Source organism: Melanerpes formicivorus, unplaced genomic scaffold, assembly GCF_026170545.1.
Source record: "Melanerpes formicivorus ecotype bairdi unplaced genomic scaffold, bMelFor1.0.p_v2 SCAF_105, whole genome shotgun sequence".
Classification (NCBI taxonomy): domain Eukaryota; kingdom Metazoa; phylum Chordata; class Aves; order Piciformes; family Picidae; genus Melanerpes; species Melanerpes formicivorus.
Genome location: NW_027142457.1, coordinates 299,519 through 313,891, shown reverse-complemented (window position 1 = coordinate 313,891; position 14,373 = coordinate 299,519). Strand labels below are relative to the sequence as shown.

General features: G+C 44.9%; 1 protein-coding gene across 8 annotated transcripts in view; it reads left to right on the top strand.

Moving 5' to 3' along the window:
• ST18 (ST18 C2H2C-type zinc finger transcription factor) overlaps window positions 1–14,373 on the top strand; it is a 172,366-nt gene that overhangs the window by 111,378 nt on the left and 46,615 nt on the right. For all 8 annotated transcript variants that reach the window (XR_010990871.1, XR_010990870.1, XM_068166701.1 and 5 more), the window contains 2 exons: window positions 3,634–3,821; window positions 12,582–13,367. Coding sequence is in view for 6 of the 8 variants with exons in the window: in XM_068166701.1 (XP_068022802.1) it covers window positions 3,634–3,821; window positions 12,582–13,367 (974 nt within the window). In the remaining 2 variants the exon portion in view is untranslated. The remainder of the gene's footprint in view (window positions 1–3,633; window positions 3,822–12,581; window positions 13,368–14,373) is intronic.

Genomic DNA, 14,373 nt, shown 5'->3' with positions numbered 1-14,373 from the left:
GAGACCAATCCCCTCCTGGCTACAACCTCCCTTCAGGTAGTTGTAGACAGCAATAAGGTCTAAACTCCAGTTATGCTCCAGTTAAAACTCGAAACCAGCAGTTTAAAAAACCTCCAGCAAAAGCTGGAGTTGATAAATTCTGCTGGAGTTGATAAATCTTTCCCAGGCTTCAGAGAGCAATCTGCACTTCCTAGGAAAGAAGCAACAACTGTGTCTTGTCACCGTCATGTAATCAAGGGAAGGTGTCAGGAATGATTTTACTTAAAGCTGAATGTCATGCATTCACTTATTTTAAAATGATGGGAACTACACAGGAAATCTAGGTGAGTGGCTCTTCATGGACAGAAAAAGATATGAAAAGGACAATCCAATGAATTGGTTTTTAATAGAGAAGAAACTTTCCAACATGAGCAATGTGCTTTCAGGTGGATTTGCAGTAGTTTGTGATTTACAGCTGCAAACAGTGGTGGTCATAGCCTGGTGGGACTCTTATGCTCTCATTTTCCAGGGCAGGTCTGTAGGTGGCAGGTGGCAGCAGGACTCCTACACTGATCTTGATCTTGTTTGTTAGCCTGGAGAAGAGGAGGCTCAGGGGAGACCTTATTGCTTTCTACAATTACCTGAAAGGAGGTTGTAGACAGGTGGGGGTTGGTCTCTTCTCCCAGGCAACCTGCAGCAGAACAAGCTGTGCCAGGGGAAGTTTAGGCTCAAGGTGAGGAGAAAGTTCTTAACAGAAAGAGTTATTTGCCATTGGAATGTGCTGCCCAGGGAGGTTGTGGAATCACCATCCCTGGAGGTGTTCAAAAAAGGATTGGATGTGGCACTTGAAGCCACGGGTTAGTTGTCATGAGGTGTTAGGTATTGGATAATAGGCTGGACTTGATCTCTGAGGTTTTTCCCAGCCTGGTTGATTCTATGATCATGATCTGCTAATTCCTGAGTTTGACTGCCCTTAGTAGCTGCAGTGACAACCCACTGTATTTAATAGCTGTTATGGCAGCCTGAAATGTTGCTGCTATAACATTATGTTGGTAGACAAAGGTTGTACTTAATGAGACTACAGCAGTTGACTTACTGGCTTTCTGTGGTTTCCCTTACCTTAACTGGAAGATGCACAACAGTCAGATGAATTCTCACCAGTGCATATAAACATCTAAAGGATGGAGGTCAGGAGGATGGGCCTCTTTTCAGAGGTGCCCAGTGATAGGACAAGAGGCAATCATACAAAATAGAACAGAGAAGGTTTCACTTAAGGAGAAACTTCCTTTGTGGCAGAACACTGAACTAGACTGCCTGGAGAGGTTGTAGAGTTTCCTTCTCTGGACACTTTCAAAACCCATCTGAACACTGTCCTGTGCCATCTGATCTAGGGAAACCTGCATTAGGAGGGGAGGCTGGACACGATGATCTCCAGAGCTCCCTTCCAACCCCAAACATTCTGTGATTACAGGACTAAAGCTGAAGAGCTAGGTGAAGTTATGTGACCTGTGTTGCACAGGAGGGCATTCTAGGGGATCTGTGTGGATCTTCTGCTCTAAAACTCTATTACTTACGCTTGTGTGAGAAGCAGTTGTAGCTTTGTCAAAGGGGAATCAAACTTGTCTTAAAGGGGAAATTCATCTTGCTCTAAACACTTTCACAGTCACTACTGCAGGTAAACTTGAAGCTTGACAAATAAATGAGGAAGATCAAAGGCAAACCTAATGAAGGTTTTGGTTGGTAAAAAGGACGTGTGTGAAGGGTTCTCAAACATTTTCCTGAACCAACATGAATGGTATGAATTGCCACTTATGAATTTGAATTAAGAAAGTCTTGATTGTATTTTCTTGTAAATAAATTATGCAGATTTGCCCACAATGCATCCATCCCTGGTGTCTGTTACGTAGGCATCATTTCCAAGCTTGTACCATTGTGATTCTGACCTTTAATATGATGTTAATGTTATCCTCTATTCATAAGCAGAGAAATAACACACAGGAGCCATAATATATTCAACTGCAGTAGGTGCTTAGCATCCAGGATTCCTGATGCCCACAGCATTTTAGCTTTCAGAAGATCAAGAATATCCACTGTGGCTAAGATGCATATGGTAGAATTTCAACATTTCTCCTAAAATGCAGATCTTCATATTTCCATGTCCTTCATGTTTGCAATGATAGGCTGCCAAGAAGGTGGTTAGCCAAAAATGGGTATTTTTGTTTTTCTATAACAAAAAAGCTCAAGTTAGTCATATGCTTTCATCCAAAACAATCAGAACCTGAGCCAATTTAGTGCACATAAGATACCTTGGAAGGATTAATTTATGCTGTTGAGCCTGTAATATGTGTAACCAATAGGAGTTCTCTGCATACATGGATTTTTCTTTTGCAAATCTTGCTGCTAAGTCAGTGAGCCAAACACAAAATCCAGCACCTAAGGGCATCATGTAGATGTGTAATGCACCCTGAGGGTGCCTAAGGTCGAGAAACCACTGAGTGGATTACACAGATTCATATATGTAGTTTTTTCATCTCTGACAGATATAATATGAGCACTATTATTCATACTACAGACGTTTCTTAGAGGACTGTGTGAGGGAGAGCAATGAAATGATGCCAAATCACTTAGGCAAAAAAGTTATTACAAAGACAGTGGAACATTCAGACCTCTTCAGTGGCCTGTTATATGCTATGTAACATCTCTATGCCATACAGATCAGCTGTATGGTGGCACAGGTTCTGCTAAATATCTGTGGAGGAAATTAAACGTGCAGACCAAGATGTAGAACTTACAGGAACTGAAGGAAGTATATCAAATCTGCTAAAAGTCTTCCTCTTTAAAATGCTGCCCTCCCCTCTCATGTTGGATATCTGAAATTTAGGCATCTAAACTGGGCAAGGCCTTTCCCAGGGAATGACTCAACCTGTTTATCAGCTAGATCCAGCTTGAAATGGGAGGAATTGATCCCTTGGAGGAGCCTTTTCCCAGCATTTATACAGACAGCTGAGAAGAGCTAAAATTAAGTGTCTATGGATGTAGTTAACAAAATGAAAGCAACACTTGGGACTGAGATTGACAGGGGGACCCTTATTGCAAAATGTTCTGCAGGTACAGTGTGTTTCACAAAGGGTTTATGCTGCTGAACTCCAAGGGCATGGCTGGAAATCCACACCGAGGTAAAGCTGCTGGGGCCAAAGGCTCAGGATGTTGTAGTATAGCTGGTAGTGTACTTTCCCCCTTAGCACCTTCCCTGAATTATCAACCTATCAACCCAGATTATAATTCTGCTCATTCTTTCCTGGGGATGTTAATTTTCCTGCAGAGCAGCTCTGAGGTTAGCATATGCTTACTTAGGATTAAGGATGTTGGGTTATGGATTTTTTTGCTGTTTGTTTTGTCTTGCTCCTCATTCCCCTTCCCCCAAACATATTTTGGCAGCAGTGAAAAGAAATGGGACTTGCCTGTGCCCTGAACTTTGAGTACATGAGCTAAAATTGAATGTCCACTCCACACAACTTGCTGAAACAGCAAGTGAATTAATATTTTGTCGGTCCTGGCTTTTGTACTTAGAATTAAACTAGAGGATGGTGTTATTTCTGAAACCATGTATCCTCTCCCACTTTTTTCTCTGTCATTGATGACTGATCATTGCAGTGCCTACAAGTGCTCCATGGCTAAGAAAAGGAAAGCTGAAGAACAGGTATCAGGCGTTCCCGTCAACAAAAGGAAGTCCCTGCTAATGAAACCCCGACACTACAGCCCCAGCTTGGAATGCAAAGAAGAAAGTGAAGACAGGACGGATTTACAGGAGGAGATTGTCCTTGGAAGCAGCTCAACTCCAGGTAGCTGTGCAGCATGGCTCCCCTTGAACCTGAACTCCACAGGAAGGGAGATGGGAAATGGTTTTCAAAAAGTATGCAGGATGTGTTAGACTCCTCTCAGGGTTGGAATGGTGCAGTTCTGCCTAGGTTTAAGCACTGCACTTCCAATTACTTTATATAGTAACTCCTCCTGAGGTCTAGCAAATGCTTTGTAGGTCACACAAAGAGACACCTACTGCAGCAGGTCAGATATGGAGCAGCATCTGCTTCTCTACTAGCTCTGTCACAGAACAAGGTTAAGCCCACCACTGAGAAAAACACATTTATGAAGAGCTGATTTTCAGTGGAATATAGAGAGCTCTTAGGAAGGAGAAAAAAAACCCAAACCGCTTAGCAAAACATTGTTGACTTTAACATTTAGCAAAGCAATTTCATGCATGTGACTGCTACGTGTGTTCTGTTTAACACGATTATTAGACTCAGCACTTTTATACTTGCAGTTCCAACTCTGCTAAGCCAAACATGTCCAACAATTCATAGAAACTTCTGCAGAGTGTATGCTGGAAAATATGGAAGAGGATGGGGTGACAGAAAGCTCTTGCCTCACTATGTCCTCATTGATCTTTCTGATATATGTTTATGCATGTTCAAGATGAACAAAAATACCAAACCAAGCTGGATGTCACAGATGTGTTGAAGAAGTTCCTGCACAAATTATTAGACAAATCAGAGGATATCAGTGGGATACCTTCTGCCTTTGTTTTAAAGGGGGGAGTTATCCGTAGATAGCAAGATAAAAGCCATGTGATCTGGCACTGGGAAATTAGCAATCACAGATAACATGAAAACAGAATGAGTTTATATTCAACTTGGTTGTTGGTTATTACAGGTGTTTAAAGGTGATTTTTGGGGCCATTTCTTACCAAATATTTTGGGAGGACAGGGTGCTGGATAATGTCATCTAGGCTCCCTTTCCCACAGAAGGTTGGGCCAGATCACAGTATCACACAGTATCACACAGTATCACTTAGGTTGGAAAGGACCTCGAGGATCATCGAGTCCAACCTGACACCGCAGACCCCATGACTAGACCATGGCACCAAGTGCCACGTCCAATCTCCCCTTGAACGCCTCCAGGGTCGATGACTCAACCACCTCCCTGGGCAACCCATTCCAATGCCGAATGACTCGCTCGGTGAAGAACTTCCTCCTCACCTCGAGTCTGAACCTCCCCTGGCGCAGCTTGAGACTGTGTCCCCTTGTTCTGGTGCTGGTTGCCTGGGAGAAGAGGCCAACTCCCTCCTGGCTACAACCACCCTTCAGGTAGTTGTAGAGGGCAATAAGGTCACCCCTGAGCCTCCTCTTCTCCAGGCTAAACAATCCCAGCTCCCTCAGCCTCTCCTCATAGGGCTTGTGTTCAAGGCCTCTCACCAGCCTTGTTGCCCTTCTCTGGACACGCTCAAGTGTCTCAATGTCCTTCTTAAACTGAGGAGCCCAGAACTGGACACAGTACTCAAGGTGCGGCCTAACCAGAGCAGAGTACAGGGGCACTATGACCTCCCTGCTCCTGCTGGCCACACTATTCCTAATGCAGGCCAGAATGCCATTGGCCCTCCTGGCCACCTGAGCACACTGCTGGCTCATATTCAGGTGGCTGTCGATCAGCACACCCAGGTCCCTCTCTGTCTGGGAGCTCTCCAGCCACTCCGACCCCAGCCTATACCTCTGCATGGGATTGCCATAGCCAAAGTGCAGCACTCGGCACTTGGACTTGTTGAAAGCCATCCCATTGGACTCTGCCCATCTTTCCAGTCGGTCGAGGTCCCTCTGCAGAGCCTTTCTACCCTCTAATTGACTAACATCTGCCCCTAACTTTGTGTCATCTGCAAACTTGCTGATGACTGACTCTACCCCTTCATCCAGATCAACGAATATGTTGAAGAGGACAGGGCCCAGCACTGATCCCTGGGGGACACCACTAGTGACTGGCCTCCAGCTGGATGCGGCACCGTTCACGACCACTCTCTGGGCCCGGCCCTCCAGCCAGTTCCTAACCCAGCACAGAGTGTAGTGGTCCAATCCACGGGCTGACAGCTTAGTCAGCAGTTTGCTGTGGGGGACGGTGTCAAAGGCCTTGCTGAAGTCTAGGTAGACCACATCCACAGGCCTCCCCACATCCACCAGGCGGGTCACCTGATCATAGAAAGAGATCAGGTTGGAGAGGCAGGACCTGCCCTTCCTGAATCCATGTTGGCTGGACCTGAGCCCTTGGCCATCCTTCAGGTGCGCAGTTATTGCTGCCAGGATAATCTGCTCCATCACTTTCCCTGGCACTGAGGTCAGGCTGACTGGCCTGTAGTTTCCAGGTTCCTCCATCCGACCCTTCTTGTGGATGGGGACCACGTTGGCCAGTTTCCAGTCATCTGGGACCTCACCAGTGAGCCAGGACTGGAGGAAAATGATGGAGAGTGGCCTAGCTAGCACATCCGCCAGCTCTCTCAGCACCCTAGGATGGATCCCATCTGGTCCCATGGACTTGTGGATATCCAAGTGGCTCAGCAGGTCCCGAACTAACTCCTCATGGATTTCCAGGGTATTACTCTGCTCCCCGACCCCAACGCCCAGCTCCGGAGACCACTCGTCCTGAACTCCTGCCTTGCTGTTAAACATTGAGGTAAAGAAGGTGTTCAGGACCTCAGCTTTATCCTCATCCTCAGTAACTGTGTTCCCCTCCAGGTCCACTAGGGAGTTCAGGTTCTTCCTGCCCTTCTTATTGTTAATATATTTATAAAAATGCTTTTTATTATCTTTGACTGAGGTGGCCAGCTTCAGTTCCAGCTGGGCCTTAGCCTCCCTAATTTTATTCCTACATAATCTAACAGCTTCCTTGAACATACCTCGAGAAGCCTTCCCCTCCTTCCAAAGGTGATACAGCCTCCTCTTCCCCCTTAAATCCTCCAGGAGCTGCTTGCTCATCCAGGCTGGTCGCCTTCCCCGCCGGCTTGCCTTCCGGCACATGGGAACCGCCAATTCCTGTGCCTTCAAGAGCTCCTGTTTGAAGTAGGTCCAACCCTCCTGAACCCCTTGGTTCATGAGGGCTGGTACCCAGGGGACTTTGCAGACAAGTTTTTTAAATAGGCTGAAGTTCGCCCTTCGGAAGTCCAAGGTGGAGGTTCTGTTGGTGCTCCTCCCAATCTCCCTGCATAATGAAAACTTCACTATCTCGTGGTCACTGCACCCTAGGCAGCCTCCCACGATCACATCTCCCACCAGCCCTTCCCTATTGCAGAACAGCAGGTCAAGCAGAGCCTGTCCCCTGGTAGGCTCGCTTAACAGCTGTGTCAGGAAGCAGTCCTCCATTCGCTCCAGGAATCTTCTGGACTGCCTCCTCCCTGCTGAATTAAGTTCCCAGCAGATATCTGGGAGGTTGAAGTCACCAACAAGGACAAGATCAGATGATCTTGAGACAGCCTCCAGTTGCTTGTAGAACAACTCATCAGCCGCCTCATCCTGGTTGGGTGGTCTGTAACAGATTCCAATCAGGATGTCAGACTTGTTAGGTTGTCCTCTGATTTTGACCCACAGGCTCTCAACTACCTCATCTTCCACCACAAGTTGTGTGGCAGAGATTGACTCTCTAATATACAGAGCCACCCCTCCTCCTCTTCTCCCTCGCCTGTCCCTCCTAAAGAGCCTGTAACCCCCCATTGTAGCACTCCAATCGTGGGTGCTGTCCCACCAAGTTTCTGAGATGGCGACTACATCATAGTCGCCCTGATGGATTAGGACCTCCAACTCCTCTTGCTTGTTGCCCAGGCTGCGTGCATTGGTGTACATGCATCGCAGCTGGGTTCCTGACTTCTCAACTGACCCTACCTTGCGCCCTACTCTTACCTCTGCAGAGGGACTGATTGCCTCACCCACCCCCTTCAGACCTAGTTTAAAGCCCTCCTAATGAGCCCTGCCAACTCCAGTGCCAGGACTCTTTTACCCCTTCTAGATAGATGCACCCCATCAGGACCCAGCAGGTCAGGTGCAGTGAAAGTTGCCCCGTGGTCATAGAACCCAAAGTTCTGCCGCTGGCACCATCCCCTGAGCCAATTGTTGATGGTGTGAGTTCTCCCATTCCTCTCAGTGTACACCCCTGACACTGAAGGAATTGAGCAGAACACCACTTGAGCTCCTGCCCCATCAATCAATTGTCCAAGGGCCCTGAATTCCTTCTTAATTGTCCTAGTGCCCTTCCTGTCAATCTCATCACTCCCAGCCTGTATTACCATCAGAGGGTAATAGTCAGTGGGCTGGATTAATTCAGGGAATCTCTTCGCAATGTCCCTAACCCCTGCCCCTGGTAGGGAGCAGACCTCCCTGTGGGATGGGTCGGGACGACATATGGGTCCCTCAGTACCCCCCAGGAGAGAGTCCCCAACAACTATAACCCTTCTCCCTTTCTTTGTGGAGCTGGTCATTATAGCTGGTGGGGACCGCTTGGGCTTAGGCTTCCCCCCAGAGCCGGCCGTTACAGCTGGTGGGGTCCGCTTGGCCTTAGGCTCCCCTCTGGATGGCTGCTCCTCAGCCTCAGCCCTCTCATCCTTACTGCCCTCAGCCTGCAGGGCCTCATACTTATTATGCAAGGGCAGAGGAGGAGGAGGAGAGGGTCGGGGTGGATTTCTCTTGCCACCCCTGGCAGGGACCTGTATCCATCCCTCTCTGTTTCCAGGAACCCTTCCCTCAGCAGGGGAGATCTGCAGAGCCTTCTCCCGCAAGTCTAACTCCCTTTCACTTTCCCTTATGGTCCTTAGCCTAGCTACCTCCTCCTTCAGCTCGGCCACTTCATCCTTCAGCTCTGCCACCATGCTGAGGAGAAAATTCACCTGCTCACACCGGACACAGGTGTCCTCTCCCTCCCCCTCTATTCCAAGTGCCAGGCTGAAGCACTCTCTGCAGCTGACAGCCTGGACTCCAGCATGTTGGTGAAACAGCTCTGTCTGGGCAGACGCTGCTTTTTTACCCTTCGTCCGAGTGACGACCATGATGCAATGTTTAAGGTTCGGGTTTTCTGTTTGGGATTTTTTTTTTTTTTTTTTTTTTTTTTTTTTTTTTTTTTTTTTTTTTTTTGTCACCCGGCTGCTAGCCTAGCTACTGAGCCAAACTGGCGCCGCGCGCACAGCCCGGGCGGCTTTTAAAACTGCCGCGGCTGACGTCAGGCTCCCGTGACCCGTGCAGGCTCTCGTGAGCACGATCCTGCCGGCTCCTCCCCCTACTAGCAGTCCTCCCGACCCGCGAAGCCCCGAAAGGAAAGCAAAAGCAAAAGAAAAACCCCGAGAAACTCACAGCTTAAGCGGAGTGGCTCCGGACGAGCGGTCCCGATCAGCTACTGAGCCAAAATGGCCAATATGTATAGCAATAACAGGGAATAAGGTTCACAAGGGCAAGGAACAAGAATGGATGGGAGGGGAATAGAAAAAAAAAAAAATAATACAAAACCAGTCTGTCTCTGAAGAGGCGCAGAGGCAGCAGGGAGAAGGATCAGGTCCAGCCACGTGGTTGAGGATCAGGAGAGCAGCTGCAGCAGCTCTCATCCAGCAGAGGCAGGAGCCAAAAAGGACACCTTTCACAATTCCTTCCAACCTGAGTTACTCTGTGATGAACTGGGGTGATGGATTTCTATATTTATCCGCTTTAAATAGAATTTCCTTAAAACCAAAACAAAATTTCCAGATTTTGTACACATGAATACTATAAAATATGAGGAAGAAGGCAGCTGTCTTTTCAATCAAAGAGTCAAGTCCTGGTTCTACCAAAATCTGTGTCATTTCTATACAGCAAAGATTTCAGCCAGTTGTCACTTGCCAATGTTCTAGGAGGACTCTCTTCAAGGGTCTACATCCCATTGGTGTGAAACCCTAGAAGGGAGCTCTCTCTTCATATAGAACATTAATTAAGCAGGTGAATACCCAATATCTTTGCTTTTTGGGTGACATTACTGAGATAAATTCATCAAGTGAAACATTAATGGTTCTCAGTGCCTGTCCAGCCTACAAGGAGTAATTTTATCTCCTGACACCATGTGTGTCTTGCATGAACCTCAATTGTTTAACTGTTTCTTTCCTTTCAAAAAGGGTGAACATTGAGCCAAGTTTATTGATACACATGCAGGGGAAACCTATTTGCACTCAGTCCTCTAGTCAAGATTAAAAAACCAACTCACTTGCATTAAAAAATATTGGATAACAGTTTTCTTCCAACCTGCCTGTGCTGGTGATAATACAACCTACTCCTTTTGCATTATTTTTGCCAGCTACAGCCCCAATTTCTCCTAAAGCTTGTGCAGCTGGTCTGAGCATGTAGACTTGGGTGCAATTTCTTAGTGTAATATTGCCCATTTTATTATCAACTCGTGATTCTTGTCTGTTGATCAGTTAATGGTTCAGTTCAGGGCTTGATGCAAGTGTAAACTAAGCTGAGTTTTGATTGTTTTAAAAGTAAACTTACTGCCCGTGGCAGTGAAAAACAAAGCTGGGACAGCTGGGCCATTAAGACTGGTTCAAAAAAGAAATTGTTAAACATTGCCTTTCAAAATTGCTGACTGTTCAAGAAGTAAAAACTTCTTACCATGCATTTATTACATTATTTTCCATCTTCTACTCAGTAAAATGCCTGTCAAGACCATCTCCTGTGATCATGTTTTGGTTTATTTTCTTTCGAAGGGTGGGGGAGTTCTTCTAAAAGTAGAACTTTGTGCTCTTTGAAAGGACCCACTGATGGGATTCTGTTATGTTCCAAATGGCAGAAGAGCAAATAATAACCCCCCCCCCATTTGACCAAAGTTGATTGCAGAGCCAAATCATCGTTCTTACTTGCCGAGACGTGAAAAGACAGCAGACTTCTTTATTCACCACGCCGCAATGTGTGTGGTGCTAGGCCAGCTGCTAAAAAGTTACACCGCGGTTTGCAGACATTATTTTAAACACAACTTTATGCACACAGTGCACAAGGCCACCTCTCCCTGCATGAGTCCAATTTTCTGAAGAAGAATAAGAATTAATCAATATTTTCTTTTAGCATATAACAAACAGTTGAACCAAACAATTATGTAAACTGGAAATGACCCAAAATGCTAACAGTTTGGCAGCAGTAAAGTGAAATGCATTGTGGTGCACATGTGCATTTTTGTCCCCCTTTTCCCCTCCACAATAATCTGCACTTAATAGGAATATTTTAAACTATGTAGCTAAGCAACAGAGGTAATTGTTGCTTTCTAGAGCTTTTGTTAGGCACTCTAACACAGCCCAAATATGCATAATTAGGTATAATGTCTATAAATCATTATTGTACACATGTGGGTAGTTAAGTGGATTGAGAGAATAGTTCAATGAATTGGACATATTCAGTGAAAATGCTTTTTATTTGTTTTCTGTAGTTCATAATACTTTAAAATTATCATAACCCTTTACACTTTCTCTTAATAGCTCGCTGTGTTATTGAGAGAAACTTCATTTGCATTTTAGACTATGCTTAATTTATTATTTAAACCTGGAGTCGTTCTGATTCGGGAGAGGACAGACACATCTTGTGAAATACTCTGTGCTTGTTTATTCTTCCTCCTTTCTAGGAAGTAAAATGTTAAATTTTCCAGTTTATGTTGAATAGATCCCAACAAAAGAATGTACCCTATAATCAGCATTATTGAAGGGGCTAGTGTTGTGACTAAATTCTTCCCTTCATCCAAAAATGCTTTTAGTTACTATGGCAATATTTACTTGATCCTGGCAAACCAGTGTTGATTTTAGAGAGATAATTACCAGAAAGGAAGATGATGGAGATGTATTTTTGAGTGTCCTTGTCAGAGGAAATGTTTATAAAAAAATTAAATGAGATACAAAAGGCATATTGTCTTCCACACCGACAACCTCTCCTGCATGCAGCCTCTATTACCTGCTGGCTGCTGCTTTTCTTCTGAAGAAAGATGTTTATAAAGACAGGATGCACTTCAGTGGTGTCTTTAACAAGTCCTTTATGAGTCTGTACATAACAGCCATTTCTCTTTGCCTGTGCATGACCTGATCTATCACTTAATGTGGCAATTGTAATAGTGACCAGGAGCTTGCCCTTAGTGAAGTATTGAGGTCTTTTCCATCAGGGTCTTCCATGGTATCTGGGGTGACTGGGAGAGTAATTAGGGTCTATTTTGAGAAAATATTTGGCAACCTTAGAAGAAAGGAGAGTGAAAACAGTCAGAAGAATTTTAAGATGTGTGTGCATATGTATATACACACACATATACACACACATATATATACACATACACACACACACATATACATATATACACATATATACACACACATATATACATATACATATATATAAAACACATGACACAGGCATTTATCATATAGGTAATATGATATATAAATGATATATAGATTTATGTGTCTAGTCAGTATCTAAATATGCCCCTTTGTCTTTACATGAACATCTATGAATGTGCCTGTGTTCTCAGCTAATAATGTCTTCACCATCAGGGCAAAATGGCAGCGTATCTATTCCTCAGATAGCTTTGGAGCTATAACCTAAAGCAGTTATAATCTTAGAAAGGTTTTCCCAGATGCTACAAGCAGTCATCTCAAACACAGTCTTGGTGTGAATTCAATCAGTTCTGAGTACCTTTGAGTAAAGAAATGGTGACCAATCAGTAAATACCTTCACATCATTTCTACAAGGTACAAAACACCCCAGATGTTCTTATGTGTTTCTCTCTCTTTTTTTCTCATGCAGAGGAAGGTACACCAAAATCATCTGAGGAAACCCCGCATTCAGGTGGGAAAGAAAATTCCAGTCAAAGAAAAGATAACTACTCCAGCTATCAAGATGCTTTGATGAACATGGGGAAATCAGCAAAAGACGCACCCAGTCAAACAGTGGCAGAAAATCTGAATGACAGCGGCATTCAATCCTTGAAAACAGAAAGCGATGACACGGATGAATGTTACCTGATTAACTCAGCCGAAGGAAAGGACAAGAGTGTTATTTCTGACCCCAAGTACTGTTCCTCTGAGGAAAATGAAAGTAACTCTGAAACTATGGACAACGAGTGGGACAGCTCTTCAAATTTCTCAGAAGAAACTAGTGTAAAGCCCCATGTCACTCAGAAGTACCTTGTAGAGTGTAACCAGCCCAGCATCCTGGAGGTCCCAGAGATTAAGAAGGAAGAGGTAGAATTTGGCCCTTGTGAAACACTTCGTGACTCAGAAACAGAGCTAAGAGCACCCCAGGAGTCTCACCCCGACCCTTTTGAGAAGAGAATCCAGCACCCCTTCCCTGAAAGTGAAGAAGACGACAACGAGTGCCTGTCAGAAACCACAGAGGTGTCGGTCGAGCTGGACAAAACAAAAGGGAACTTGAGTTTGCTAGAACAAGCAATCGCTCTGCAGGCAGAGCAAGGGCATGTGTTTCACAGCACCTACAAGGAACTGGATAGGTTTCTTCTGGAGCACCTAGCAGGGGAAAGGAGACAAACCAAAGTTATTGACATTGGTGGGAGACAGATATTTAGCAACAAACGTAAGGAAGTATTTTTGGCTGTTCTTACTGGCTTAAGCATTTATCCTGTGACTGATAGAGGATTGTGAACTGGGGTTTATAGCAACAGTAAAGAATCTGGAATTTAGCTGGTAATTTTGTTAATTATGTACCTTCACACCAGCGCCTTACATCTAACCAGGTTAAATGCTAGGTACTTGGCTTCCTGCCAGACCGCTATATGAAATGATCAGTAATGGGTACTAAAAGGGCTGTGTAGCTGGCACTGACACTCCTTCTCCTCCTTTTCCTCCTCCTCTGCCTCCTCCTTCATAGGGCACTGATACATAGCTCCTAAATTTCAGCAGCCAAAAGAGAAGGCATTAAAACGGTGCTTAAGAAAAGGTTAGGGTGAAAAATTGGCCTCTCCCAAACACGCCATCTAGTCCCTACGCCATGTGTTTTCTGAGGTTAGTCTGCTTCACGTATCCACATTACATTTTGCCACAGCCAGCACTCCTGAGCCAGGAAAGCACAAGGCGTGCTCTTCTGCCTCATTCACCATCAGCAGAATTGCCAGTAAGTTCCAAAATCTTTATTGTTTCTGATGGTTTGTGGCATCCTACAAAGCTGTAGGAACATTGCTCCGTTTTTGGTACTTAATCAGGCTTCCAGAAGTGGAGGTTTAAAAGAGTTGGGTTTGATTTGAGAACCAGGCTGTCTCATATGAAACTCCTTAATTAAGGATAATTACAGAACATCAAGAAATGTCATTTTTGTAAGCACACTCCCCACTGCAGTAAGTAAAAATACATTCATCTGTCCTTTAACCTTTCCTTTGGGGCTTCCAAATACACTGAGGTCTCTCCAGCATTGCTGCAATTCCTGCTTTTGATGAACTACTTACTTTGATATTTCTAGTGTTGCTTTAGAGCAGTCTCTGTGGGCATTGCAGATATTACAGTAGTTCATTTATCTAACATATTTAGTGTGTAAGATAACTGGCAAGCTATTCTAGGAGTTGTAACTACAAAATGTTTCCTCTAGT